Genomic DNA, 26,959 nt, shown 5'->3' with positions numbered 1-26,959 from the left:
ATGGAAAAAAGGTGGATTTGGGGTTACTTTTTTAAATCCGAAAATTGGGGGGGGGGGGGGGGGGGGGGGGGGGAGGTTATCAGAGAACACCAGGATCCCTGATTACTACCCTTTGAGCCTGACAGCCCTATCCTTTGAGCCTGATAGTCCAGTCAATTTTCTATCCACCTTACAGTTCATTAATCCAACCTGAACTTCCTTAGCTTGGTTACAAGAATGTTGCTGGAGACTATATCAAAAGCCTTGCTAAAGTCAAGGTATATCACACCCACTACTCTCTCTGCATCCACAGAGCCAGTCATCTGATCATAGAAGGCAACCAGGTTAGTCAGACATGACTTGCTCTTGGTGAATCTATGCTGACTCTTCCTAATCACCTTTTTCTCTTCCAAGTGCTTAGAAATTGATTCCTTGAGGATCTTCTCCTTGATTTTTCTAAGGGCATGCGATGCTATACAGATACTTAGACTTTCTACATTTCCATACACAATATCAGGCTATTCTTTAATAGAACAATAACAGGATTTGTGCAGTCACACATTACTGCTACCTCTGACCTGCACATCTGTGACTTGCCACTAAGACACCTGCTTTAGGTGGGGGTGGAGTGGAAGAGCTAGGTTGAGGAGGCAGGAACATGCAGCTGGGAGGCATGGAAGGATGGGGCTTGTGATGAAATGAAGGAAGTCAGCCACTGAAGAGAAACTGAAAGAAACACAATCTCAAAGGATAAAATGAAAGAAATAAAAAAAGACTAATACAATACAATGAAAATAAGAAACGTATCATATGTTAATGAATTAGGATGGGGTTGGGTGGGTAAGTGGTGGGGGGGGTTAGGGAACTGATTAGCAGAGGTTGTACTCTCCCGGAGTTGGGAGGAGGGGAAGAGGGGGCTGGCAGTGATGTGGAAAGGGATTTATCTTCAGGTCATTCTCTGCTTCTGGTTCCTTGTGGTTGATGAAGGTAGGTAGGTAGGTAGGTAGGTAATAACTGGCTGCTTCCACTGTTTGCACAGGATTACACCACCTGTGGGTGGGTGGGAGGGAGAGTTGGCTTGGTGTCAGTCAGCACTACCCCCTGGGTAATAGAGCTTAGGGGGTGGAAAATTTGCCCACCCAGAGCAGGTGAGGGTGGGAAGAAGATGCATCCTGGGATGCTAGAAGACTGAAAATTGGTTGTTTTATCCCCACAGAACAGTCACACATTACTGGAACACAGGCTAGGTAACACCGCTCAAACATAAACCTCACCCAAAGTGGGCATAGCTTTAAGAGGCCTAGAAGGCATTTAGCACTATTTTTCACACACTGACATGTGGACACTTCCATATTTAGAGTTCTTAATATAGTAATGCACAACAATACCCTAAGGTGACACCCTCCCCTGCTTTCTGCCTGACTTCAGTCTAACATGGCTAACTAACTCTCTCTATTTGTGAATTATACTGATCAACGAAGCATTCCATAGCAAGAGGTCTCTTTCAAGTGATAAATATTGTAAGTAAACATGTGCCATTCAGATCTTTAGACCTGACTAGAATCAACAAGTTCTGCTTTAAAAATCAAAAAAGGAAACAAGTTAAATTGGGTACATATCAAAAAGCAAATGTAAATGACTAGAGATGCATTCAAGTGACAGAGATCAGAAGAGCAGAGAAAGAGTAAATATTGAATTGTTAGCTGATTCTGCCCAGAGGCTGCTTTAAACAAAACTGGCTTCTGATATCTCCTTTGGGGCCATGAGACTGTGACCTGTCCCATCCTAATATGCCAGTTAAAAAGGGGACAGGAAAGAAGATAATCTACAAGTTTAAAAATAAAAACTCATGATAAAATTCAATTATACTAAACAAATTCTGCTAACCCAATCTTTTTAAACGTGTTACATCAATACAGAATAAAACAATATATTTTTACAAGCATATCTAACTAAACAGTACCACTCTACAAGTGCCACCCATATCCAGACTAATGTAGTAAGTAGAAAATGAATACACAGACCTCCAAGGACAATTAAGCATGTATAAGTAATTATAGCTTCCCAAATTCTTGTTTTTCACATTGTACAGAACAACACAGTGCCAGAAATCTGGGAGAATGCAAGAAGAAAACTTAATGACTGTCAATTAACCTTGGTAATACAGATGTAACACCCCCTGATGATCTCTTTCACATGTTTGGACATGCAATGAGATCAGTCTTCTCTGCAAATGTAAGCACAGGAAGCTGAATACATTTTATGGCTGTCATATCACCCCATCTATCAAGCTGTGTGCTACAGGCCTAAATGATGAAGCTCTGCTGCCAAGTCTGATTTGGAAAGAAGTGGTTAAGTAATCCTGAGATTGTGGATGAGATGATCATCTTCTACTTATTCCAAAGGGATTAAGAAGTTATTTCCAACTATGATCCAGATAATCATCCTTTCCACTGAAATATCTTGGCTTCTTCCCCTCTTGTCCTGGCCACCCTCTTTCCTACGTCACATTGTGCTTACTAGTTACTATGGGGTAACTCATATTTTAAATTATGTGCCTAAGAGGCATGCACACAACTCCATTTTGGGCATGCTGAGTATGTGCTGGCTGGACAGCTATGGTGAAACAGAATTGCTTAAGTATTCACATAAACCTGGATAAGTCCATAAATGTTATTTGCCAAAAAACCATAACCCATAGGTCTTGAACACTGGAGGAAGACCCAGATGCTCCCATCTTGTAGCCCAATAGTAATGGCACCTGGTTAAGGAGTGAGACACCCAAGTTAAGGTCCCTCCATTCACCCAGAGGGGATTTCAACCTGCAATTCCCACTTCCCAGTCCTTTGCACCCTGAGGCTTACAAGTATGGTCCAAGAGCAACCATGCATTATTGTTATTCTAATCTACTGCTTGGATTCATATCTTCCAGAGAAAGACTGCACTGTAGTCCATTTCTCTTAATCCCGTATTATACATTAGCATCTCACCCTCCCCAACCTCTGCATAAATCCTATTTATCTGCTTTCATGCAGGTGACATTTTGGAGCATACCACCTGATCCTCCTGATACTCTTTAGACTTCTGAGGAACATTGTAAAAAGCAAAAACTGGGAAAAAATCTTTAGAACAAATGAATGAGTAAACCTTGTTGACTACCCTTCTATTGTTTGTAACATTCACTTTCTGTGCCTTCTCTTCAATTGCATCATGTGCTCTTCTGCTCAAGGAGTCTGTCTGCGTAAGTATTTATGAAGCTCCTAACACAAAGAAGCCTTGACCTTGACTGGAACATTTGGTGTTGCATAATAAAAAGCCACACTTCACAAATTCACTAATATTAAACACTGCCAAAGCCAAAGTGAATTCCACAAATATTTAAAGGAGGACAAATGAAAATGTAATGGAACTTAAGAGGACAGAAGCTATAAAAAGTGAGAGAAAAATTCAATTATCTTTAACCCCAAATCCAAGATTACTATTGCCAGATCACCACTACAGGCAAAGAGGCTCACATAACCATAAGGCAAGGGCATTAACACATTTTTATAGGGGAAACTACTCCATGATTTTATTAGTTTTGAATTGGAAATGTAATCTTTATTCGGTGCGTCAACATGAGACGCTTTACTGTGCAGTTGACTAATTGATTGGTCAGTAAAGCATCACCATCTAAACATGCAGATACTTCCCGCACAGTCAATTAGTCAACTGTGAGGTTAATTTGCTAGGTAGTGACTGCACAGTAGCCCATGTGTAGATGGCTAGCTGGAAGCAAATTTGCTTCTGGTCAGCCCAGGCAGCAGGGGGTGGGAGAACAATCCCCTCCCCTGGGAGCTGCCTGCTGCTGGGGCGGGATCTGAGCGTGGAGCCCAGGCTGGGACAACATCCCCCTGCCCTGGCAGCAGGCAGCTCCCAACCCCAGGTCCACGATCTTTGCTAGGGTTAGAAGTTGCCTGCTGCCAGGGCAGGAGGACATTGTCCCAGCCGGGCTCCAAGCTCAAAGAGTGCACTGGCAGCTCCCAAGGGGAGGAAGCAATATCTCCCAGCTCCCCATACCAGTCACAGAGCTGGGGTCAAGAGCTCCCTGCTCAAGGAGAGTTCCTCAAGGTTGGCTGGGACCTGCCCCAGAACAGGAGAGGTCGCAGCCAGCCCTGGGCTTCATGGGGAACCCCACTGGGCACAGGGCTTGTACCCATGTGCACAGGGTGGGAGAGCTCTGCGGCAGCAGCTCTCTCACCCCATGCACTTCAAGACTCATCCCAATGTGTAGAGGGCCAGCCCAGGAGACAGCTGTCTCCTGGCCTCCTGCTCCCTTCCAGCCCTTGGGCTGTACCTAGGGGGAGACCGGCTAGGGGGGGCAGAGCAGAGTGGGAGCAGCCCTCTCCAGCCTGTACCCATTGGGAGCAAATCTGCTCTCCCGGTAGACTTACTGCACAATATTTTTACTGTGCAGTAAGCTTACTTTGAATTAATAGCACACGTAGATGCACCCACTGCTGTTAAGCCTGTGTCTTCTGGCAGTATTATATCACATGACATCAGATCTTGAAACTACGGTGCATTAGTTTTCTACTAGAAACTCTGGACATTATTATTCAAGTTTATAAACTTTTGGGCTAATTTCACTCCAGAAAAAAAAAAGAAAAAAGACTTGACTTGTTATTAAAAGATACTTAATTAAATTTTACATAGTGAAAAATGAGGGCCCATTGATGCTAAATAAGTAATGCAGCATACCCAACCCTGATCTTAACTCTGATACCTTTTACTTTAATTGTAAACCTCATCTCCTAGTAAGTAGCAGTCACAATGATCCTGCTTTCAGAAGTTATCAGGCTTTTGGTGTGAAGATAATTAACTCCAGCTTCCTGGCATCCATTATTCTGTTCACTGTTCATTAACTATCACTAGACTAATTCATTGCTTAGCTTTGGCATTTCAGCACTCTGAAGCCTTATCACTCTCATGCACTCTGTGGAGTGAACATGTTATGTGACCAAAACTGTCAGGCACCCTTTCCCAGGGACATACAATGCTTCTTCAAACAGAATCCCTCTTTTAAATAACTGCATACATTTTGTATACTTCTCGTAGTAATATGTTGTTGCTTTCAGCTATTATATTAAAAGGCCTAGCCTACTGACCTGATTTTAAGGGTAAGAGAAAGTCAAAAGAAGATATTTTGAATGTTCCCAATCTGATAGATTTGTACAAATGCAAGGCTTTAATCTTTCATGAAAAAAAATGTACACATTTTCACAGACAGCAAGCAAGTACCTAACAAGGAGGTGGGATTTTCTCAATGTAATAAAAGGTTAAATTTTCCAAACTATATTTTGTACTGTTTTCAACTTAATGAAATAAATTAAAGAGTGCTTATTTTTTATGACTGCTCAATGGTTTGGCTGTAAGATCCATTTTGCCTCAACAGTTTATAATTGTAAGTCTGATGACCAGGAATCCTGGTTTTCTCTGATAAAAAAAAAATCCCCAATTTTTGGATTAAAAAAAAGAGCCCAAATCCACATTTTTCCATGATTAAAATGAAACACCACTATTAGGCCTGTGCAAAGCAGCTAGTATTCACTTTGGATTCGGCTGATTTGGGGGACAGTGATTCGATTCGGTGATTTGCATCACCATCCCAAATCAATTGGGCAGAATCTGATTCGGAGATTCGGCCACTGCCAAATTGGCTGAATCTCCAATTCAAAAAGGTCTCATCCCCTACTCACTCTCCCAGCCCTGTCAATGGCAGCCCTGCCTGGCCCCAGTCCTGGCTCTTAAAAAAAAAAAGAAAGAAAGAAATGAAAAGCCCTGCACTCACCGGTTCCTGCCAGGTGGTGGGGGGCGATCCCCACTGCCCCCCACTGCCCTGAGCTGTGTAGGGAGGCTCCTCCATGAGCCCTCAGAAGTCCCAATGGCTGCTGCAGCAGCTGGTGAGTGCAGGGCATTTTAAAAAAAAATAAAGAACAGGGAGCTGGGGCTGGGCAAGGCAGCCATTGGCAGGGCTGGGAGAGTAGGCAGGGGATGGGGGCTCATGGCAGAGCCCTCCACACAGTGCAGGGCAGTGGGGGGAGAGGGGATCACCGTCCTCCACCCCCCACCTGACAGGATCCGGAGAGTGCGGCACTTTTCTTTTTTTTAAGACTGAATCATTAATCACAGAAAAATGTCGATTTTGTGGCATTTCATTTTAATCATGGGAAAATATGGATTTTGGGTTTCTTTTTTTAATCTGAAAATTGGGGATTTTTTTTATCGGAGAAAATCAGGATCCCTGCTGATGACAGTGAAGGAGTGCGATGACATTGTCTTTTGGGGGTCAAATCAAAACACATTTTTGGAATGAGATCAAAATTTACTAAGCATAAGCATCCCACTCAGTCATTCAAGTTTTTTATAATTCTACTGCAATACCTCGAACAAAGATAACCTGTGTAATTCCACATATTCATCACTGTAACTCTCCTACTCTCTTTTTTTAGGTATTCCTGGTAGTTATTAACCCAAGACTAATTGTAGTAATCGTAGTAAACTACTCTCCTAACTTGTATGAGGTCAGTTACTGAAACTGATTTTGAATAATGGCAAAACAAAATGACGGTTAGAACCCTGACCTCACAGACCCTGCTACTAGGATATATATAAAGTTTAAACTCAGAACTGCACTTAAAGAATTAAAACTACCTTGCCCTTATTAATTGGTAGATGGTTTTCTTTTTAAGTGTTTTAAGCCTGCAAGAAGTATTTTATTTTTTAACATTGTTTTGATTCCAGTATAAGCACTAGCACAGTTCTTCTGTGTGGGTGTGTCTACACAAGGCACGTTACCGTGGAGCTGACTAATTAGCTTTGCAGTAAAAGGTCACTGTCAATACAAGTGGTGCTATTAGGTCAGAGTAAACTAATTAGTTCCACTGTAGGATAGTATTGCCCAACCTAAGTACTATCCTACGCTGGTGTTATGTGTATATGGTGATGGGGCTGGAAGGACATGAGGGTGCTACAGTGAGGAAGCTGCCTGCTGGCCAGCCTTGCACTGTAGCAACCTTGTGCCCCAACCATCCCTTCCACAGCACACTGAACCAGGGCAGAGCAGCTCTGGGCTGGCAAGCTGACCCCCTGGGCTCCCTGCTAACCAGGGCGATGCCGCTCCAGCTTGATGTGCTGTGGTCTCAGGTGCACATGTAAACACTGCGCCTGGGAGTAATAGACTCCTGTGTGAACTGCACCAGAGTTTATTATGTTGCATTAATTTCATGTGTATACATGCCCTGTAGGTTCCAATTCAGCAAAATGCTTGTTTGTAATGTTAACAAGTTGGGCAATTCTGTGGCACTCAGTGGGTGGGATGCTGTGTTTCTTAGACATGCGGCATGGAGTTTGCAGCTCAGCAAATAGAAGGGTGAAACTTTGAGACACTTCCTCATTCTGAGCTTCACAGCAAGGGCCTGTTTTAAGTTTCAGCAGTCCTCTCTCACTGCCACTGGGCTGCAGCACTGTATGTAATCTTCTTGTTACAGGACGTGGCCCTATCCATATATCAGGGTCTAGAAGCTAGTCCTCAAAAGGCAAATCTCCTATTTTTCTTTGTTGCCTGCATCAGCAGAATTAATCACCAGCCTGGCCTGAGAGCATTTTGGAGCTTCTTTACGCTGCTTCAGCCTTTAGGGCTGCGTTAAGGGGCTGTTGTTCAGGTGAGCATTTAAACTACTGTGACTACCCACATGCAGAGTTGGCAGCATACATAAAATGTTTTGTTGGATAGAATTAGATTTTATGAAGGATTGAAACGGGAGTGAGAGTATGAGGGAGGTAGAGAGAAGGGAGTAAATAGGCCTCCTCTCCTGCTCACTGTATAGTACATCAAGAATCATTGGGTATTGGAGTCTGAACTGAGGAATAATCAGGAACTGCTCTTAAATAGCTCCTCAGAGCAGATGAAGGCTCAAAGATATAGGAGGGAGAGATGGGAAGAGAACTGGACCTCCCCGTTCTAATCAGCAGAAAATGCTAGCCTTGTAGGGAGAAGAGCATAAGCTGCCTAGAAATCAGAACGAAATAAATCAAAGAGACAGATGGAAAAAGGAAGCTGAGCCATCCATAAATTAAATAATTTACTAAAGAAAAGGAGCAACTTCTACCTCTTCCATGATTTCCAGCCATAACACATCCTCAACCTCCTGTTGCTACTGATGCCATTTCCCTTTCTCCCACTGTTTTAATATTCCATCTGTGCTGCATTACACAATGAACAATTGGACAAGAGCGTACACATTCTCTTTGACCTCTGTGGGCAGAGTCCCTTCTGCTTTGTAAACCACTCTGTTTTGAAGATCTTTGTATTCCAAGATGATACAAAAAGGAGTGGGGAAAAGTTTGATTTTTAAATGGACTTTTAAGTATTCAGTGTGCTAAAGGTTAATTTATTTTTCTATGGTTGCAATTCAGCTTTTTTTAAAGTTACGTGTTGTAATGTCATAGAGGTGAATCTGCCAATAATAGCACTTAGCATAATGTAGTATTTTCATTCTATTCTTTATCCAAGGCATCTTAAGACCTTTTGATCTTATTTCTAATCCAGTTTATTGTCTTCCCACTCACTGACCTAGATGAAGTATCCCTTCCATAAGCATGAAGCCAGAAAACATTAAGCACATTTCTCAGAATATCGTTCAAAGTGGATACTACTGTTCTCTCAAGTGATTATGTTAGATGTTTACTAGATTCCTTTAAAATGATGAATAACTCTACAAAGCCTGGATTTTAATTCAGAGCTATGCTGGCAGAATGTGAGGAATTTATTTTAAGAGTAACATTTCTCCCAACGTGTGAATTTGTTTTCATGACGGTTAGATGCCTGCTTTGTCTCAGAAAAATAAAAGCTTTAAAGAACATTTATACTGTAGTCAATCCAGCAAAATAAAGCAACCTACCTCTTCAAAAGTATTCTTTTGAAATTCCTCAAATCCAAAAATGTCCAATATTCCAATTTCAAGGACTTGATCACTGAAACAATAAGATATTGAAGTTAAAGATATTCATGCAGGTTAATAATTTATCTGCTGTCTTTGTCAATATTTTTTCTGTTCTAAGATGAAAGCAGTCAGAATGCCCCAAAGTACAGTATGAAATACACAAGCGTGCAACATACACAATATAGCTGGGTGATTAAACTGAAGACATCTGTGACAAACTGCTCTGACCTTGACTGGCTTACCCTCACCCTGCCTACTAATTTATTTTCTCCAGAGCCTACTAATGCTCAGGAATTCTAAGCTATTTAAGGAGCCACCATTTAAAATTTTAAGTAAAAAAACAACTAATAAAAATGCTCAGTTTCCTTCAGGTAGGACCAATTATCCAAAGTTCAGGTATTCATCTAGTAAGTCAGATGAGAGATGGGTACGCTGAAAAATGGGGAGTGTCAAAATATGTGTCACATCCACATGGCTAGCATCTTTTTTTTCAGAGGGATTTTCCATGACATTCACAACATTTTATAAGTGCTCAGAGCCAAGAGAAAACACAAAATACATATCAACACTCATAGCTCTTCTGGCGTTTGCATAAAGTATGAACTGAATGGCACAATGCCAGATAGAAAGGTAGCAAAAGTAGGAACATGGGTGCATACAACCATCAGCATTTGGACTACTGTGGGACATCTCTTCTGTCTGCATATTCTTATATAAAGCTAGTTGTCAGCAGTGCACATCTTCACTTTTCAATAGATGTATTTATCAGGTGATGGCCAAAAAATAAGGAATGAAGGGCTAATCCCTCAGTTGATTTTGTATTATTCCTTGGAAGTCAATGTAGTTTCATCAATTTACAACAAGTAAATTTGGAAACATCACAACCAAAACAAAAATTTAATCCCTTAAATTCAATTAAAAGAAGAAGAAGAAGAAAACAACAACAGCAACAACATCTTGTTGACATTTGGACGCTTTTGAACTTTGAGACAATCAAAAATACTTCCTCAAATAATCTGTTCTTCTTTTCTGAAGTGCAGAAGTACAGCATAAATGTTATGAGAGCTAAACCTAATTACTGTGAGACTGCATACATGTTCAAAGCACAGGGGCAGCAAGATACATAATAAATCTAGATCCAATTCTAATCTAAATCTATTATATTAGAACTGGAAGCAGTGATGCATCTCTATGCTTCTTGGTGAAGAAATTCTCTTAACATGTTAATAAATCCTCTCTAGACCAACAAAGCTCTAGAGAAGATTTATTAACCTGTTAAGAGAATGTATTCACCAAAAAGCAAAGAGAAGCAGCACTGCTTCAAGTTCTAACAATATATCAAATTTTAAATGTGAGTTAAAAATATGTTTCAGACTCTCACAATGCTGATTAGAACTCATTGATAACCTTTCCTGATAATATTTTTTAATGAAAATAATGTCATCAACACTGAAATGTTTTGAAAATAAAGCCATTTCAACAAAAAAATTAAAATAAAAATTTATTTTGAAAAATTTCATTTTGAAACGCTTTGGAATTTTGTTTTGTAATGTGGAGATTTATTTTAAGATGGAAGCTTTCATCATTTTTATATTTTTATAATGCACTATTATATAGTGCACTATTATATAATGTGACACAATGGTTATTATTTTTAAATTTACTAAATACTCGATCTGGAAAAGAAAAAAGTCCCCTCGTTAGTTATGAAATACTATGAATTTAGTATGAATAGTATGAACTTTTTGCTTCATCGTAAACTGAATAATATAGCCCAAGGCCTCTAGCATATTAGTAAAGTTTCTAGTTTCCTTTTAATGAGAGAAAAATGTATGTTGTATTATATGTGATGATGCACCACATCATCTCCACCCACCTTTTCAAAATCCTAGGTTCACCCATTACTCTATGCTACTATAAAGGATCATGAATTCTGTTACCACCCTGTTGAATCCATATAACAGTTTATAAATTCAGTGATTTCCTACATTAACCTTTTGCCCAAATTTTGGCAAGCTTAATTCTGATAGACAATGGAATTCCCAAATAACACATTAATTTGGCTACAAAATAACTGTAGTCATGCTTAAGTCTCCATAGCCATTTCAACGTAGACACTCTCCTACAAAGCTGATGCATATCTTTCATGCCCTGCTTACAATCATACTAATTCCAGCAAAATTACTTTTATTAATCACAGCAGAGATTTCCAAGGCCAAATAGAAGAATGTGTGTTTATGTTTACACATGAAACGGCATGCCACTAGGGATCTCAAGGAATCTGTAATAAAACAGTGGATTTTTCTTCTTTGAGTCTTGATTTTATAATCATTAAAAAAAAAATTAAATATCACTGATAGTTCAGTCTATAAATAGTATGTTTCTGATATATACTAAAGAAAGTAAAACTAGAGCAAGACCATTGAAGACAGAGATGTCTTTTTTCTGAACTACCATGACTCGTTTAATTAAGGTAAGAGGAACTGATGTTTGCATTTGGATTCTGGAGGGTGCAGAATCAATTAAAAGTGTTAACAATGCTTTTACACTACAGAAGTTAAATATTTACCACTATTAAGATGAAAATGTTTTAATACTTCCCAGTTTTTTCTTTTTTCTCTGACCACTAGAGAGCCTGTGGATTTGTTTCATTTTGGGATTGACAAAATAATACCATAATTGATATTAATTTAGAACATCTCTGTTTTTTCCTTTTTCAAAGAAGGAGGTATATGTGATTTTTTTTTTCCAGCTAGAGAAACAATGTATTTTGTCCATGCAGATTACACAGCTACAGTTTTTCCTAAACTCTAAGAGCAGCACATACACACCAGTCATCATGGTTGAGGATTTTATCTAAACTGACATTTTAGGGCCTTGTTACACCATATGCTGTAAGCTGAACAAATACAAATTGGCTTACTGTTGTTTGGCTTAGTGGAGCAGTTACACCTTAAGGCAAAAAACCATTTATGAGTGTCCTTCACCCGTATAGTTGTGACTTGCCACGTGAGGCTTGTTGATCAGGGGCAGGGCTAGGATCTAGGGGCAGGACTAGCTTGCTGCTACCACTGGGCAGAGCAAACATTGTAGACTTGGAGCTCCTAGCAGCTGTGGTACCTCTCACAGCCATCCAGACTGGTTCTTTGCTTGAACTCTGAGGGGCCCAATCCTTTTTTTCCTCTGGAGCCCAACCCCCCCCCACTGGCCATGCCTGGGCTGCAGCCAGCTGGGTGCCATCTGAGCTCTGAAAAGTGTAGGACCCCTTGGAGCTCAGGCAGTGCCCAGCTGTCCAGCAACCCAGCTGGCAGCAGTGCAGCAGAGTGAGCCCTGGAGAAAAAAAAGGATTGGATCCCTGGGACCCAAACACATACCCCAGCAGGGCCGGGTGGCTGGAGCAGGGCAGAGCTTGGCAGCTGTGGCACAGCAGCCTGAGGCCAGTTCCTGCTGCCCCATCCAGTCTGGGGCTTCACACAGCAGACAAGTTGGCTGTGCTGCTCCCAAGCCTGGCGGGAGTGAGAAGTCCCATCCCTGTTCCCTCCCTCCCTGCCCCCGCACATGTTCCCTGCTCTGTGCAGCCCCAGCTGGATGGCCAGTGCCAAGTCCCAAGCTCCATGCCTGGAGCTCCCTGGCTGGTACAAGGAGTTGAGGGACCTCAGGCTCCTGACAACCGTCCCTGCTGCTGGGCAAGCCAGGTCTGGGGAGCTGGTAGCTGGACTCTACACAGCCCAGCAAAATGTGGGGTCAGAAGGAGCCAGCCTCAGGCTGCCATGCTTCAGCTGTTGCGCTCTACCCTACTTTAGATGCCTGGCCCCACTAGGTCATGTGTCCCAGTTCTGGGGTCACAGGCACCAGGTTGGGGATGTGCTACAGTGTGGTGCAGGGCTGGGCATAGGTTCAATCATGAGTCAGCAGGAGGGGTAAACACCAGGCTACCACCCCACTGAAGGCACCATGGCCTTGTCTGGTCAGAGCAGCAAGTTGGTCTGGGAGGCACTACAGCCACTCCTGCCTGGCAGGAGCAGCAGGACTGAGACACCGTGACTGGCCCTACTGTGCCCCAGCTTCCCTGCCCTTACTCAGCAGGGACTACTGTATCTGGGGATGCTGGAAGACTTCATCTTGGGAAGAAAACTGTGCAGTGGCCACACCTTAATGGAGCAGAAGTAAAATTAGGTCAACTAGAGAATCCTCCCCTACAGTGGAGTAACTTTAAGCCAAATCATTATTAAAAGGTGTTAACATGTGGTCAATCCACGGTTAAAAGCTCCTGAAGTTTCCTAAAATTACCATGTAACAAGGCCCTTACATTTGATCATGAGGTATCACTGACCTATTTAAAGTTTCTGGCAGATTATACATATTATTTTTACAATTTCAATTCTTAGTGTGATATCTTTTACTGGACCAACTGCATAACTGGGATAGAGTTAGACAACCTTTTAAATAACAGACATTTTCTTTCAGAACAAAAGGTTCTGCCCACACATTTCAGAGGAATGACATAGGATAATATGACATAGGATAATCATCCCAGTTTTCTCTTCTGTAGAATAAATAAGCCCAGTTCCCTCAGCCTCTCCACAGAAGTCATGTGTTCCAGCCCCTTAACCACTTTCATTGCCCTACACGGGACTCTTCCCAGCTTATCACATCCTTTCTGTAGTGGGGGGCCTAAAACTGAACACAGTACTCCAGAAATGGCCTCACCAGTGCAGAATAGAGGGGAATAATGACTTCCCTTGATCTGCTGGCAACTCTTTTACTAATGCAGCCCAATATGCTGTTAGCCTTCTTGGCAACAAGGGCACACTGTTGGCTCATATCCAGCTTGTTGTCCACGGTACCCCCAAGGTCATTTGCTGCAGAGCTGCTGCTTAGCCAGTTGGTCCCAAGCCTGTAGCAGTGCATGGGTTCCATCCTAAGTGTAGGACTTTCTACTTGTCCTTATTGAACCTCATGCCATTTCTTGTGGCCCAATCCTCTAATATGTCTAGGTCACTTTGAATCCTAGCCCTACCTCCCAGCCTATCTACTACACTCCCCAGCTTGGTGTCATTTACAAACTTGCTCAGGGTGCAATCCATCCCATCGTCTAGATCATTAATGAAGGTATTGAACAAAACTGGCCCTAGGACCAACCTCTGGGACACTGCACTTGATATCGGCTGCCAACTAGATCTCGAGCCATTGATCACTACATGTTGAGCCTGACAATCCAGCCACCTTTCTATCTACCTAACAGTCCATTCATCCAACCAATACTTTATCAGCTTGTTTACACTCGTGGTAGAAGTAATATCTTTTATTAGACCAACTATTTTTTTGCAAAAAAAATGAACTGTTCCAAACAGGAGATTTTACCACACCCTCAACTATCCTAATAAATATGAACTTTCATTTCTATCCAAGAGAACTTTTATTCTTATACTTTTATTCTTACTACTTATATTTTTTTCTCCTATGCCTGATGAAGGCTGTTTGTGCCTGAAAGCTTGCAGCTGAAGAATTTTTTTTGCAAAAAAACTAGTTGGTCTAATAAAAGATATCATCTCTACCATGAGTCCTGATGGCTTTTGCTAAAGTCAAGGTAGTTTACATACACTGCTTTCCGCACATCCACAGAGCCAGTTATTTAATCGTAGAAGGTTAATCAGGTTGATTAGACATGATTTGCCCTTGGTGAATCCATGCTGACTGTTCCTAATCACCAGGGATCCTGGTTTTCTCTGATTAAAAGAATCCCCAGTTTTTAGATCAAAAAAAGTAATCTGAAATCCACATTTTTCCCTGATTAAAATGAAACACCATTAATATATATATTATTGAAAACCAGAATCCCTGCTAACCACCTTCTTCTCTTCCTCCAAGTGCTTAGAAATGAATTCCTTGAGGACCTGCTTCATGACTTTTCTAGGGACTCAGGTGAGGCTGACTGCTCTGTAGTTCCCCAGATCCTCCTTCTTCCCTTTCTTATAGATGGGCACTATATCTGCCCTTTTCCAATCATCCAGGACCTTCCCCAATCACCACAGGTTTTCAAAGATAATGGCTCTGCCATCACATCAATCAACTCCTTCAGCACCGTTGGATGCATGGCATCTGGTCCCATGGACTTGTACTTGTCCAGCTTTTCTAAATGGTCCCTAACCTGTTCTCTTTCACCACAGTTGGCTGCTCACCACCTCCCAAACTGTGCTGCCTGGTGCAGTAGTCTGGGAGCTGATCTTGCCTGTGAAGACCAAGGCTAAAAAGGCATTGAGTACTTCAGCCTTTCCTCATCATCTGTTTCTAGGTTGCCTCCCCCATTCAGTAAGGATCAGCACTTCCCCTGACCCTCCTTTTGTTGCTAGCATACTTCTAGAAACCTTTCTTGTTACTCTTCACATCCCTTGCTAGCTGCAACTCCAATTGTGCTTTGGCCTTCCTGATTTTATACCTGCATGTCCAAGCAATATTCTTATACTCCTTCCTAGTCATCTGTCCAGCCTTTCACTTCTTGTAATCTTCCTTTTTGTATTTAAGCTTACTGAAGAGTTCTTTGCTATGCCAAGCTGGTTGCCTGCTGTACTGCAGTTTTTCCTGCACATTAGGATAGTTTCTTCCTGCACCCTCAGTAAGGTTTCTTTAAAATACCACCAGTTTTCCTGGACTCTTTTTCCCCACAGATTGGCTTTGCAGAGGATTCCCTGAGGGATTTAAAATATTTTTTTCTGAAATCTGAGGTCCATACTCTCCTTTCTTCCTTTCGTCAGGATCCTGAACTCAACCGTCTCATGGGCACTGCTGTCCATGTTGTCATTTACATTCATTTACTGCATTCCGCACCAAGTCTTCCATGTTTGTGAGCAGCAGGCCAAGAAGAGCACAGCTCCTAGCTGGTCTTTCCAACACTTGCACCAGGAACTTGTCTCCAGCACTCTCCAAAATCTTTTTGGATTGCCTATGAACTGCTGTGTTGCCCTCCCAGCAGTTGTCAGGGTGGCTGAAGTCCCCCATGAGAACCAGGGCCTGTGATTGGGAAACTTCTGCTAATTGTCTGAAGAAAGCCTCATGTAGGAAACTTCTGCTAATTGTCTGAAGAAAGCCTGTTGTCCCTCATCTTCCTGGTCTGGTTGTGGTGGCTGGTCAGACAGCCACCACAACATCTCCCTTGTTGCTCTATGTTTATTATGATTAAGTACTAAAGTATTAAAGTACTAAAATCAATTCAGACTGGGGAAGAACTCAGAATATGATACCATGCCCCACATTTCATTGGCTGCTCCTCTTCCCCAGAAATAGAGGAGGGAGAAGTGGTTTTAAAGTTGTGGGTTTGTGTTTTGAATTGGAAGATTTTCTTGTCTGCCTCTAGTACCTGTTGCTGAAATTAGTGATAATGAATATATATTTTATTCAAGAATGAATCTAATTTCTTCTCATATGCTAATAACTGTATGCCTTAAAAATATCTTGCATATGATCTTGCTGGAACACAAGTAATGCATAATACATGAAAATAAATTGTGAATGAGATGCTTAATTTTTTTTTTTTTGCCAAAATAAATCTTGCCTCATCTAGATTCTGGCAATATTTGAAAATACTCTATTACAAATAAGATTACATAGGAGGAAGACACACCTTCCTAAAATATATAGCTTTAGTAGTATGCTATATTTGAAAAGACAATTTCCTATTGACTTGATGACATGGATAAAAAGCCATTATAAAAAAAACTAACTTGATTTCTTTGTCTGCAGTGCAGCATAAACTGGATTGACATGAGCCCCATCTTCAGGCCAGGAGACACGGAGACTTTTTCCTTTGCTAACAACTTAATATAAACATAATACACTCTACTTTGTAATATACATACACAGCAAGGGAAGACAAAATATGTTTTCTAAAGCAAGAATACTCCATTTAATATACTTTTATTAGTTAGACAAGAAGAGTGTTGCCTGAGCATTTATAGACATTGTTAAATCTTGTGAACATCCAGTCCTCCTACATTACGAGTCAGGGCTTCCTTGTGTCACTGTAATAGTTGTTTATACATTGGTACTATTATCTGATTCTCAGGGCCTGTCACTACTATTTGAAATCAAATGACTTAAAATGGAGGTAACAATGACAATGATTCAAATTCCTATTGTTCACATCACTTTATTTGATGGAAATAAAATATTTTTTAAAAGATTATAAGAATGCAAACATTTTAGAAATAAAATGTCCTGAAAAATCCTCATTATGATTTGTTAAACAGAGAAGTACAAAGAATGAAAAAAATGTAGCACAGTTGAGGCTGAGTTAAAATATTATTTTTAATAATGATGAATAGTTAAGAATAGTTTTTCCCTAGCGCTATTACAAAATCCTAACTGTTATAATTTTGGTTTCCTGTCCCAGTGTTATTGAAAAACAATATCAGACAGGACCCGTGAAGACATGAACAAGGAAATAGCTTGTAAACAATCTGTATTAATGGCTATAATTATGTTACTTAATATAAAAAAAAAATCCTGAAGATTTAATTAGACAAAATTGTGAGTCACTCCTAATGAAGAAGTCCAATTTTTCTGAAGATGAATTATATCCCTCTCCCTACTTTATCATTAATACTGTTGTTGTATATTGATTTGGCTGCTATTATACACTAATGTGCTTGTTGGATTTGTGCAATGCTTTTATCCACTTTACACCTAGATCATTAGATCTTTGAATATACCTCCTGATTTTTTCTTCCTTTAGCTCTAATGGCAATCTTCAGTGTTGTTTCACCTGCAAACTAGCATTTAGATGTTTCAGAGTAAGTGAAATGTTAATATTAATAACAAACAACTAGCAATTTCACAAAGTTAAATCTATATTAAGTAAAACGTAATTTGATTTAAATATATTGAGCCAAATGTTCCCAGTAACTTTCCTATTATAACTTTACTATCTATTAAGTCCTACTAAAAACATGAAATACACTTTGAGCCAATCTTGCTGTAGATTATATTGATGCAATGCCACTGATTCAAGGTTGTTGTTTTAGGACAGGTGAGGAAAATCTGACCTATTAACTTCAGAAACATATGATAAATTGCATATTTCACATATCTTTGATAGTCGCTCTTCCCAGTTACTACAACCACTTCTAAATGTATATTTACTTGACACTGACTTAAAAAGAATGTGTACTCTTAAGTCAGGTGTTAGCTAACTCAAGTTAAAATAGTAATAAGGACTTTTTAACTCAGGTTATCGGGTCATATTCCAGACCATAGGGAACACTGGCAACCTTAAGAATGGAATGAGTCACTGCTAAAATATGAGAGCTGTTTGAGGATGCTCAAAAATTGGGAATCTTATGATTTATCTATGCTGCATAAAGCCATGTATTTAATTCTAGTTGGCTAGCCCAAGTTATTTTAGTCAAGTTAGAATAGCAGTGAAGACAAGATTGTATAAATCATGTCCTTTTCTCTTTGACAAAAGCCATTACAGTTGGATTCATGGTAACTAACTCTTCATGGGCTGAATTGATTCCTGTGCTGACTTGAGTTCAGCACAGGTTCAAAGAGGCAATGAATTGGGGAAGAGTTAAATTGTCACATTGTGCCTTCCTGACAGTGAACCTCTTATAGGGAAGATGGAAATAGCTCAAGGTTCACTCTGATCTGTGCTCAGCTGCCTACAGCTCTAAGCAGGCACATCCGAGGCTAAGCCACCTTCCATTTTGAAATGACTCCATTACATTGCCTGCACTGGGGGTTCTGCAGGAAGTAGTACGGACTCCACTCTACATTAGTCAGGAAAACTTTTTATATGGGGGAAATTTCTAGAGGCTCTGCTACAGCAGTCTTAAAATCACTTTGTCATAAGTGCAGGGGTGTAGGTTGTAGCCGTGTTGGTCTAAGGACATTCCATCCAGGAAGAGCACACACCAACTGCTGAAACTTCCTTAGCTTGACGAAGGGTTTTTGAACTCGAAAGCTTGCTTAATAACTATTCTCCAACTATTTGGGTTGATCTAATAAAAGATATCAAATTCACCCAAGGAACCTTGTCTGCCTTTGTCAGAAGTAAGCATTTAGAGACATGAATTTGGCACGTGGATATGAAAAAAGGAAACCAAATTTTAAAAGAAAAAATAATAAATATGTGGCTAATGCAGCCCATGCGATTGTGTGGTACAAAAAGAACACTGATCTCTGTTATTCATGAGTCACTTGGTACCTTACCACTTGTGAATAATACCAAACCATCACATATGGTATATATAAAGAAGTCACAGTGTGCATGTGATGTTTTGAAACTTAGTTAATAAATACATATATTATAATCTAATTAGCTCCTTGTTTTAGTTTTCTCCTCTGAATTCTGTGGAAATTTCTTTCTTTCTTTTTTTTTTTTACATTCTAAACTTCCCTATTAATGTATATTAATTAACATCCAGGCTTTCTATGAAACCATATTGAACAGCAGTTTGTTTGAATTAGGAGATGATTACCTATGGAAACTTAGATTTTTTTTTTAGAAGTGTCATTAATACACAAATTAAATTTAATAATGTATTTGAAGACTTCTGAACTGTTTTTTTTTAAATAGTCCATAATTATTGTGAATAATAATAGGTAAATTCTGCATCTAGTAAATAGCAAACTTTTACCTGGTGAGATCATAATTCACCCTGGAATATCAACTTTTAAAATGTATTGGTCTTAACTGTATATAGAGACTCCAGATAAATTCTTATCACTTACATGAAATGTATGACATACTTTCTAACATGAAACACAGTCATATCAAAGCCGACTAACTTAGGTTAGCATTGGTTATAGTGCTTGATTTTGAACATAAATCATTATCTAGATACATAAATAGTAGATAGTAACTGGCCAGAAATAACCACAACACTCTTCATATTAAAATCTATTTGCATATAAGCACACAACATACACTTGCCCAACAGTCCCCCAAGGATTTCATGTATTCCATGCAGGGTCATTAACATCACTAAGTATAACTAGCATGCTATAATTAAATGCTTTAATGGTAGCAGTATTCGATTCTGTATCTTTCAGAGGTTATATTTTAATAGGGCAGTGTGAGACAAGTGGTGGGATTAGCTAACAACCGAACTCCTACCTGCTGGTCTCATCTTGATTCTGGAGGTAGTAGTTGATAGTGTTCACTAAAAAACTAAATAAGCGACTGTACAGTGACTTTGCTAAAAGATCCCGGTAAAATTCTGCTATCTCTACAGTATATCGCCTCATGATCATATCTCCTAAGAAAGTAAGTAGGAAAGGGAGAGGAAAGCATAATTAGAAAACACATTAGTAGCATTTTGACATAATATTTAACATAATATTTTAGATTTAACATAGCAGATTATTCCAGCCTTTTCACTTCCTCCTTTCACCAACACCTATGTTGCAGGCTACTAGTATTTATGCAGGAAGAGCACGAGGCTTTTTCAACAACACACAAAAAAGACCTTAACCTCAGGAAAAGGGGTAAACACACACACACACATGCACGCACGCACACGGCCAGATTAATGCATAGGCAAACTAGGCATATGCCTAGGGTCCTGAGCTGTGGGTGGCCTTGGTCCTTTCCTCTACAGTGGCGGTGCAAATGGCCCCATCCCCTCCCTTCCCTTCCCCTCCTCTTCCCTCCCCTTCCCTCTGTCAGCCTTGCTGCTGAGGCAACTGCTTCCTAGCGGTAGCTCCAAACCCAACTCTCTGCGGGCAGCAGCACTGGGGTGGGGAGGGTGGTTTTGACTGGCTGGAGGCCCATGAGTTTGTCTGCCTTGGGCCCACTAAAGTGTTAATCCAGCCCTGCACGCACACGTGTGGTATACTGGACTCCATCTTTTGCTAAAGAGGACCCATTTGAACAGAGGCACAACTTAAATTTTGGTGCCTTGGGTGATGTGGGGGTTGGAGAGAAGCACTTACCTCCTGACACAGGTTGTAGAGGCATGGCAAGCTGTTGTCTTGGCACATGCTCCCCCAACATGGGCTGTGACAGTGGCACGGGTTACTTGGGAATTGCTGTTCTGCCCCCCCCACCCCCCGCCCCTGTTCTTAGCACTACAGCCTAGTTTCTGATCTTGCTACACTTGTGTAAGGTTCAACACATTTCAGGTGTTCTAACATTAGCCTCTGATCTTTGCTCAGGTCCACGTTACAGAGGTTACTATAATTCTGTGGTCCAGCCTGACATTCTTAAAGGTAACAGCCCTAAGTATTCTTGACAGAGATTTTTTACTGGCTCATAATAACATGAAACAAAACATCAGCTATTTTGTCTTTGAAACTAAAAGGATCAAATAGCTACCAAAATCTCACATATATGAATGCGAACTTGGAACGCAGTACCTTTGAAATACTGAACATCAGTTGTTAAGGCAGAAGTGAATTCATCTGGTGAAACCTGCAACATTCCTGCCACTAAAATGAAAAGAATTGTTTTGAATATTTGTGTGCATTTATTTACTTAATTTTATTATGTAAACAGACCTTTTTATTTAAATGCTATTTTTTTAACAACAACTTGAAGAAGAGATTGAGAAAACTCACAGAAATGAGACCATTATAATATTGGCAACTTCATGCAAAAGTTGGATTAAGAATTGGCCTGATATTCTGGGCAAACATGGAATTGGTTATATGAATGAATATGGCCAGCAAGTGTTAGAACTTTGTACAAGTCAAAATCTATGTGTTACCCACACCTACTTCACTGGGAAAAATCCCAAGGAAAACATTGTGGAAACATCCAAGATCAGGGCACTAGCACCAATTAAATCTAGTGCTGACCTCACATAACCACCTGAAATAAATCTTGCAGAGGTGCTATCACAGTGATAATTAAGTCATTAATAGGCAAGTGAAGACATAGACAATGCCTCAGTCTGCTGTAAAGTCACAATCAACGTCAAAAAGATCCACCATAGCAAAACTACAATCCATTCTCAGAGAGACATCAACCAAACTAAAAACATAGAAACTAGGGGTGTGCAAAGCGGGCAGTATTCGATTCAGATTTGGATTCGTCCCGATTTGGGGGACAGTGATTCAATTTGCTGATTCAGATCACTGTCACAGTTTGATTTGGCTGAATCTGAAGATTTGATTCTGATTCGGAGAATCACTGATTCAGCCATAGACACAGCTTTATATGTTTTTTCTAAATACCTCGAGGTACCAGGCGTGGCTCATGAATGCTGAAATGGTGGGGCAGATTGAGCGTCCCACAGGAATATGGTGGGGGGGCCCCCTGCACACTTGACAGCAGACCTGGAAGTCCACTTCCGGGTCTGCTGCCAAGCACACAGCGGACCCCCACCCCTGCACACCCTCAGCTCAGTGATCAGCTACGGGGGGTCCCTAGGTGCCCCCCCAAACCCAGGAAGCACCAGTCGCCGAACCAGGGGATGGGGAAAGGTCCCCCTTGCACTTCACAGTGGACCCAGAAGTGGACCAAAAGTACTTCTGGTCCACTTCAGGGTCCACTGCCAAGTGCACGGGGGAACCCCCTGCACTCCTGTGAGATGGTGCACCCCCCCCACCCCCCCCCTCTCCTCAAAAAAAAAAAGCCACACCTGGTACCTCAAGGTACGTAGAAAAAACATATAAAGCTCTGTCTATGTTCAAATTGGCAAATCTTTCTGAATCTCTCTGAATTGATTTGGAGGCTTCCAATTTAATTTGGAGAGATTAATGGGTCTCCTGGTCTGATTTGGTTTCGGAGATTTGGCTGCCAAATCAAGCACCAAGTCAGTTGTGAAAGCAAGTTTACCTAACAATACAGCCACTGAAGCTTGGGAAAGCTTGAAAACTAACATGTACAAAGCTGCTGTAACAGCGTCACAGCATTTGGCAAAAAATTCAAGAAAGATGCAGACAGGTTTGAAGATCACTCTGAAACCCTTTTACCACCTTTGAGAACAGAAGGACAGTGCTAACCAACTATAAGAAATTTCCCAAAACCATAACCCTGGAACTTCTGAGGAAAGCTTGAAGAGAAATGCAAAAGAAGGCTAAGAGGTATACCCAAGATTTTTGACTGAAACACTGTAATGATATTCCAAAAGCAGCTGACACATGAGGTAGCCATGGAATACACAAAGGGATCAGACAAGCAGTTGGTTCAGTCAAAAGAAACAAAACAAAACAAAACAAAATCACAGAAAGACTTAAACTGAAATGTCATTACTAATAAAGAAAAAGAACTTGAGTGTTGGATTGAACACTATGGAATTCTATACTCCAGTGAGACTGAAATCAAATACGAAGAGCTTGGAGGGTTACCACAGTTTGAAATTTGGATGGATTTGGACAAGAAGCTTACATTAGAAGATTTGCACAAAGCCATTACATTGATTTGTAAGAAAGCTCCTACCCTGGGGGTCTTTAAGAGGAGGCTAGGTGAATGCCTTGCTGGGGTCGTTTGACCCCAGTACTCTTTCCTGCCATGGCAGGGGGTCAGACTTGATGACCTGCTCAGGTCCCTTCTGACCCTTCAAACTATGAAACTATGATTTCTGGGAACAAGGCATCTGGTAACGACTTTTTGCCTGCTGAAATCTACAAATGTGCCGATGACAAACTAATTAAAAAACTGCATGATGTTATACTGCTCTGTTGGAAAGAGGAAGCAGTACTGCAAAATTTCAAAGATGGTCAGTCTGTACAATACAAAAACAAAGAAGATAGAAGCAACTGTGATATTTATAGAGGTATCTTCCTGTTGAACATCATCAGGAAAAGTGACACTCAGATCATGGTCTCTAGCTTGCAATCTCTAGGTGAAAGAATATATCCTGAAATTCAATCAGGTTTTCACTCAGAGTGAATACCACTGTACATAGTCTTCATCAATGTAATGAAGGCTTTCAGTACAGTCAATGAAGGGGCCTTTTTACTTTTCTAAAGAAACTGGGTTGTCCCCCCCAAACTGTTGAACATCATTCACTCATTACAACAAGGTATGAAGGCAACTGTAGTGTGTGAAAACAAAGAATCAAATGCTTTTGACATCAACAACAGGGTGAAACAGGAATGTGTCTTAGCCCCCATGCTTTTTAACATCTACTTTTCATTCCTGTTTCTCCATGCATTCAAGGACAGCAATGATTTCTTCATGCATTCAAGGACAGCAATGATGGCATTTATCTTCAAACCAGAGTAGATGGAGGTTTGTTCAACACTGCAAGGTTTAGAAGAAAACCAAGGTGAAAGAACTAGTACTGAGAGACTTCCTGTTGTGGATGATACGGCTTTGGTTCCCCACAGTGATTCTTCCCTGAAAAATCTCTTGGGCAGATTTTCTGAGTCATGCAAGAGTTTTGGGATGGCAATTAGTTTTAAGAAGACTGTAATCATGTACTAAGGGGTGGAAGAACCAATACCTGACATCACTCTGGAGGATAAATCTCTTGGTGTTGTTTATGGTTTTTGCTGCTTGGGTTCTATAATCTGCAGGAATCTTGACCTTCAGACTTAACCGAGTAACAGAATTGGAAAATCAGCTAAGAATTTTGTGCTATTACAGAAATGTACATGGAATAACAGCAAACGATCAACTAAGGTGAAAATGCGAATCTACAAGACTTATTTACTGTCATCCCTGCTTTGTGTTTCAGAAACATGGACTACATATGCCAGGCATATTAAGAGACTGAACAGCTTCCACATGAGATGTCACCATGATCCTGAAAATAAAGTTGGAAAACAGAATATCAAAGACAGAGGTAGTGGAGTGCACAGGACTGAAACATTTAGAAGCCACTATCAAGAATAGGAGTTTACAATTGATCCATATTGTAACGAGAATGGGAGAAGACTGTATCCCCAAGAATATTTTGTATAGTGAGATTCAAAATGGCTTTAGAAAGTGGGGTCACCCTCTATGGCAGTACCATGATGTGTACCGAACTGATACGAAGTCTTTCAACATCAACATAGAAAGCTGAGAGGAGCAGGCAGGGAACATCTGGCACTAGGTACAGCTCAACATGAAGTGGCTCTGATCCAGAGGACGGAAGCAAAGCAAGAAAGAAGAAAGCAGCATGCTGTAAATTTTGACTCCAACTTAGACAACATATGGGTCTGTGAAACTTGTAACAAGCTGTGTCACTCTTAAATTGGGCTCGTCACCACAAATGGATTCATCAGGCATCTGACTAGACTTCTTATGTATACACCACAATCCAGAGGATCAACGATTACCTACCATTTTTTTAAAGGGTGAAAGAACCTAAACATAAGAGGGAGCTGTCACAGTAGTAATCAAAATTAATGAACATGTACAATAAGCTTACAATAATCAGGACTTTGTAAAGTTTGAATGTATCTGTATACTTGATTACAGCTTTCTCCCTTCTTATGGATTACACAGGACTTTTCACAGGACTTGGCAAGTTCTTGCTAGTCTTAGAGTTAAAGTATGCTATGTATTGGCAATCTGTATTCATAAGTCACTTTGAAGAGATTTGTAAGTGACCAAGAGGGCAACTTCAAAGCAATAGAAGCTTTTAACGCAAAGATTTTTTAATGTAAGGAATTATGTTCAATGCAAATTGCTTAGCTGTTAATAAGCAACACAGGTATATTTAAAAAGAATAAAGAGTGCCCAAAGTACACTGTATAACCTTTTGTAAACTGTATAAGCAAATGTCAGGGTTAATAGAATTGTATTTATTCACTTAAAAATCTGTAATTTAGAAAATATCAAAGTCAATGAGATATTGTGTTTCCACACTAACTGATGAGGCTTCAGAACACAGATCTTTGTCAGCCTAGACAGTGTTTCCACCTATTGATGAATCAGTGAAATTGCTCTACTATGAGAGGAAGGAGGCAACACTAGAAGCCATGTTCTACTGACCTTGTTCCAGTAGCTGCAGGTCTGACACAAATGCTGTCTCAGCGTCTGTCAAAGCAGTAAACCGAATGTCTCCAAGATGCAGAATTGCTGAGAGAATTATAAACAGGTTCTCCACCTCCTGCGCATATTTAATACACAATTAAAGATAAAGAAGAGTTCTGCTGGGCATACCAATGAAAAAAAGATGCTTTACAAAAATGTATGCATTATTAATATATAGTAGTGGCATTTACTAGACTAAAAGCTATTCATTTATAATGTATTAATAGGTAAATACTTAGGGTTTAGAAATCATATTGTGACCTATGCAGTATATAAAACAATAAAAATTACCATTTTTTACTATTTTATTCATGAAAATCAAATTAACTCATGTACTGAGAAATGTATTTAGAATGTGGCGCAGAAATAATAAAATACCTAAAGTAACGGATATATTATTTCTGCAATAAATAAAAATGTCTTGCCTACTGACAATTGCAAAGTGAGAAATTCTATACCTATGAATAGCAATATTTTTTCCCAGCCTATCACATTCAAAAGCAAATAGTATAGCTATAAATTACAGCAAAATCCTGGTGGCAAAAGATATAATTAAAATTTTAAAAGTACATTATGATTTTTATATGCTTATAACTTTTTGAAACAATCACTTTTTAGACTAATTTTATAGGCCTAATTTCTGCCAAAACGTTTTTTTTCCTTTTTTTTTAATACAAAAATTAAGCAAAAATTGCTCCAGAAAAAATGAGTGAAAAAGGTAAGAATTAACTTGTGATTTATTTTGTGAAAAAATTATTTTGAATCTTTGAAAAGAGGCGTTAAAAAAAAAAGAAAAATAAACAGTTGGGGTTTTTTGCATTTAAATTACATAGCAAGAAAATCCTCTCTCTATAAAGTGTTACTATGTATTATGGAACAGTGTCAACTGATAGTGAAGTTATCTGATAACTTGCATTTGAAAATTACTGAAATCATTCTTAGAGCCTGATTTATGACACATTTGCTTTGGTCCATGCAGGGCAAGTGGCTTTATTTATTAACTATTTTTTGCAGGATCAGATCCAAAATACTACAAAATGAAAAATACTATGTTACAAAATGAAATATTTAATCAAAGACTCTT

At 40.0% G+C, this 26,959-nt stretch overlaps 1 protein-coding gene across 1 annotated transcript in view; it reads right to left on the bottom strand.

The window, feature by feature from the left end:
- Positions 1–26,959, bottom strand: part of MYO16 (myosin XVI) — a 418,223-nt gene that overhangs the window by 183,047 nt on the left and 208,217 nt on the right. Inside the window, exons 15-18 of the mRNA XM_006017262.3 lie at positions 25,834–25,951; positions 21,321–21,392; positions 20,080–20,221; positions 8,922–8,994 (exon numbers count right to left, since the gene is read on the bottom strand). Coding sequence (XP_006017324.1) covers positions 8,922–8,994; positions 20,080–20,221; positions 21,321–21,392; positions 25,834–25,951 — 405 coding nt within the window. The remainder of the gene's footprint in view (positions 1–8,921; positions 8,995–20,079; positions 20,222–21,320; positions 21,393–25,833; positions 25,952–26,959) is intronic.

Source organism: Alligator sinensis, unplaced genomic scaffold (genome assembly GCF_000455745.1).
Source record: "Alligator sinensis unplaced genomic scaffold, ASM45574v1 scaffold288_1, whole genome shotgun sequence".
NCBI classification, from domain to species: domain Eukaryota; kingdom Metazoa; phylum Chordata; order Crocodylia; family Alligatoridae; genus Alligator; species Alligator sinensis.
This window is presented reverse-complemented; position numbering and strand designations above follow the sequence as displayed.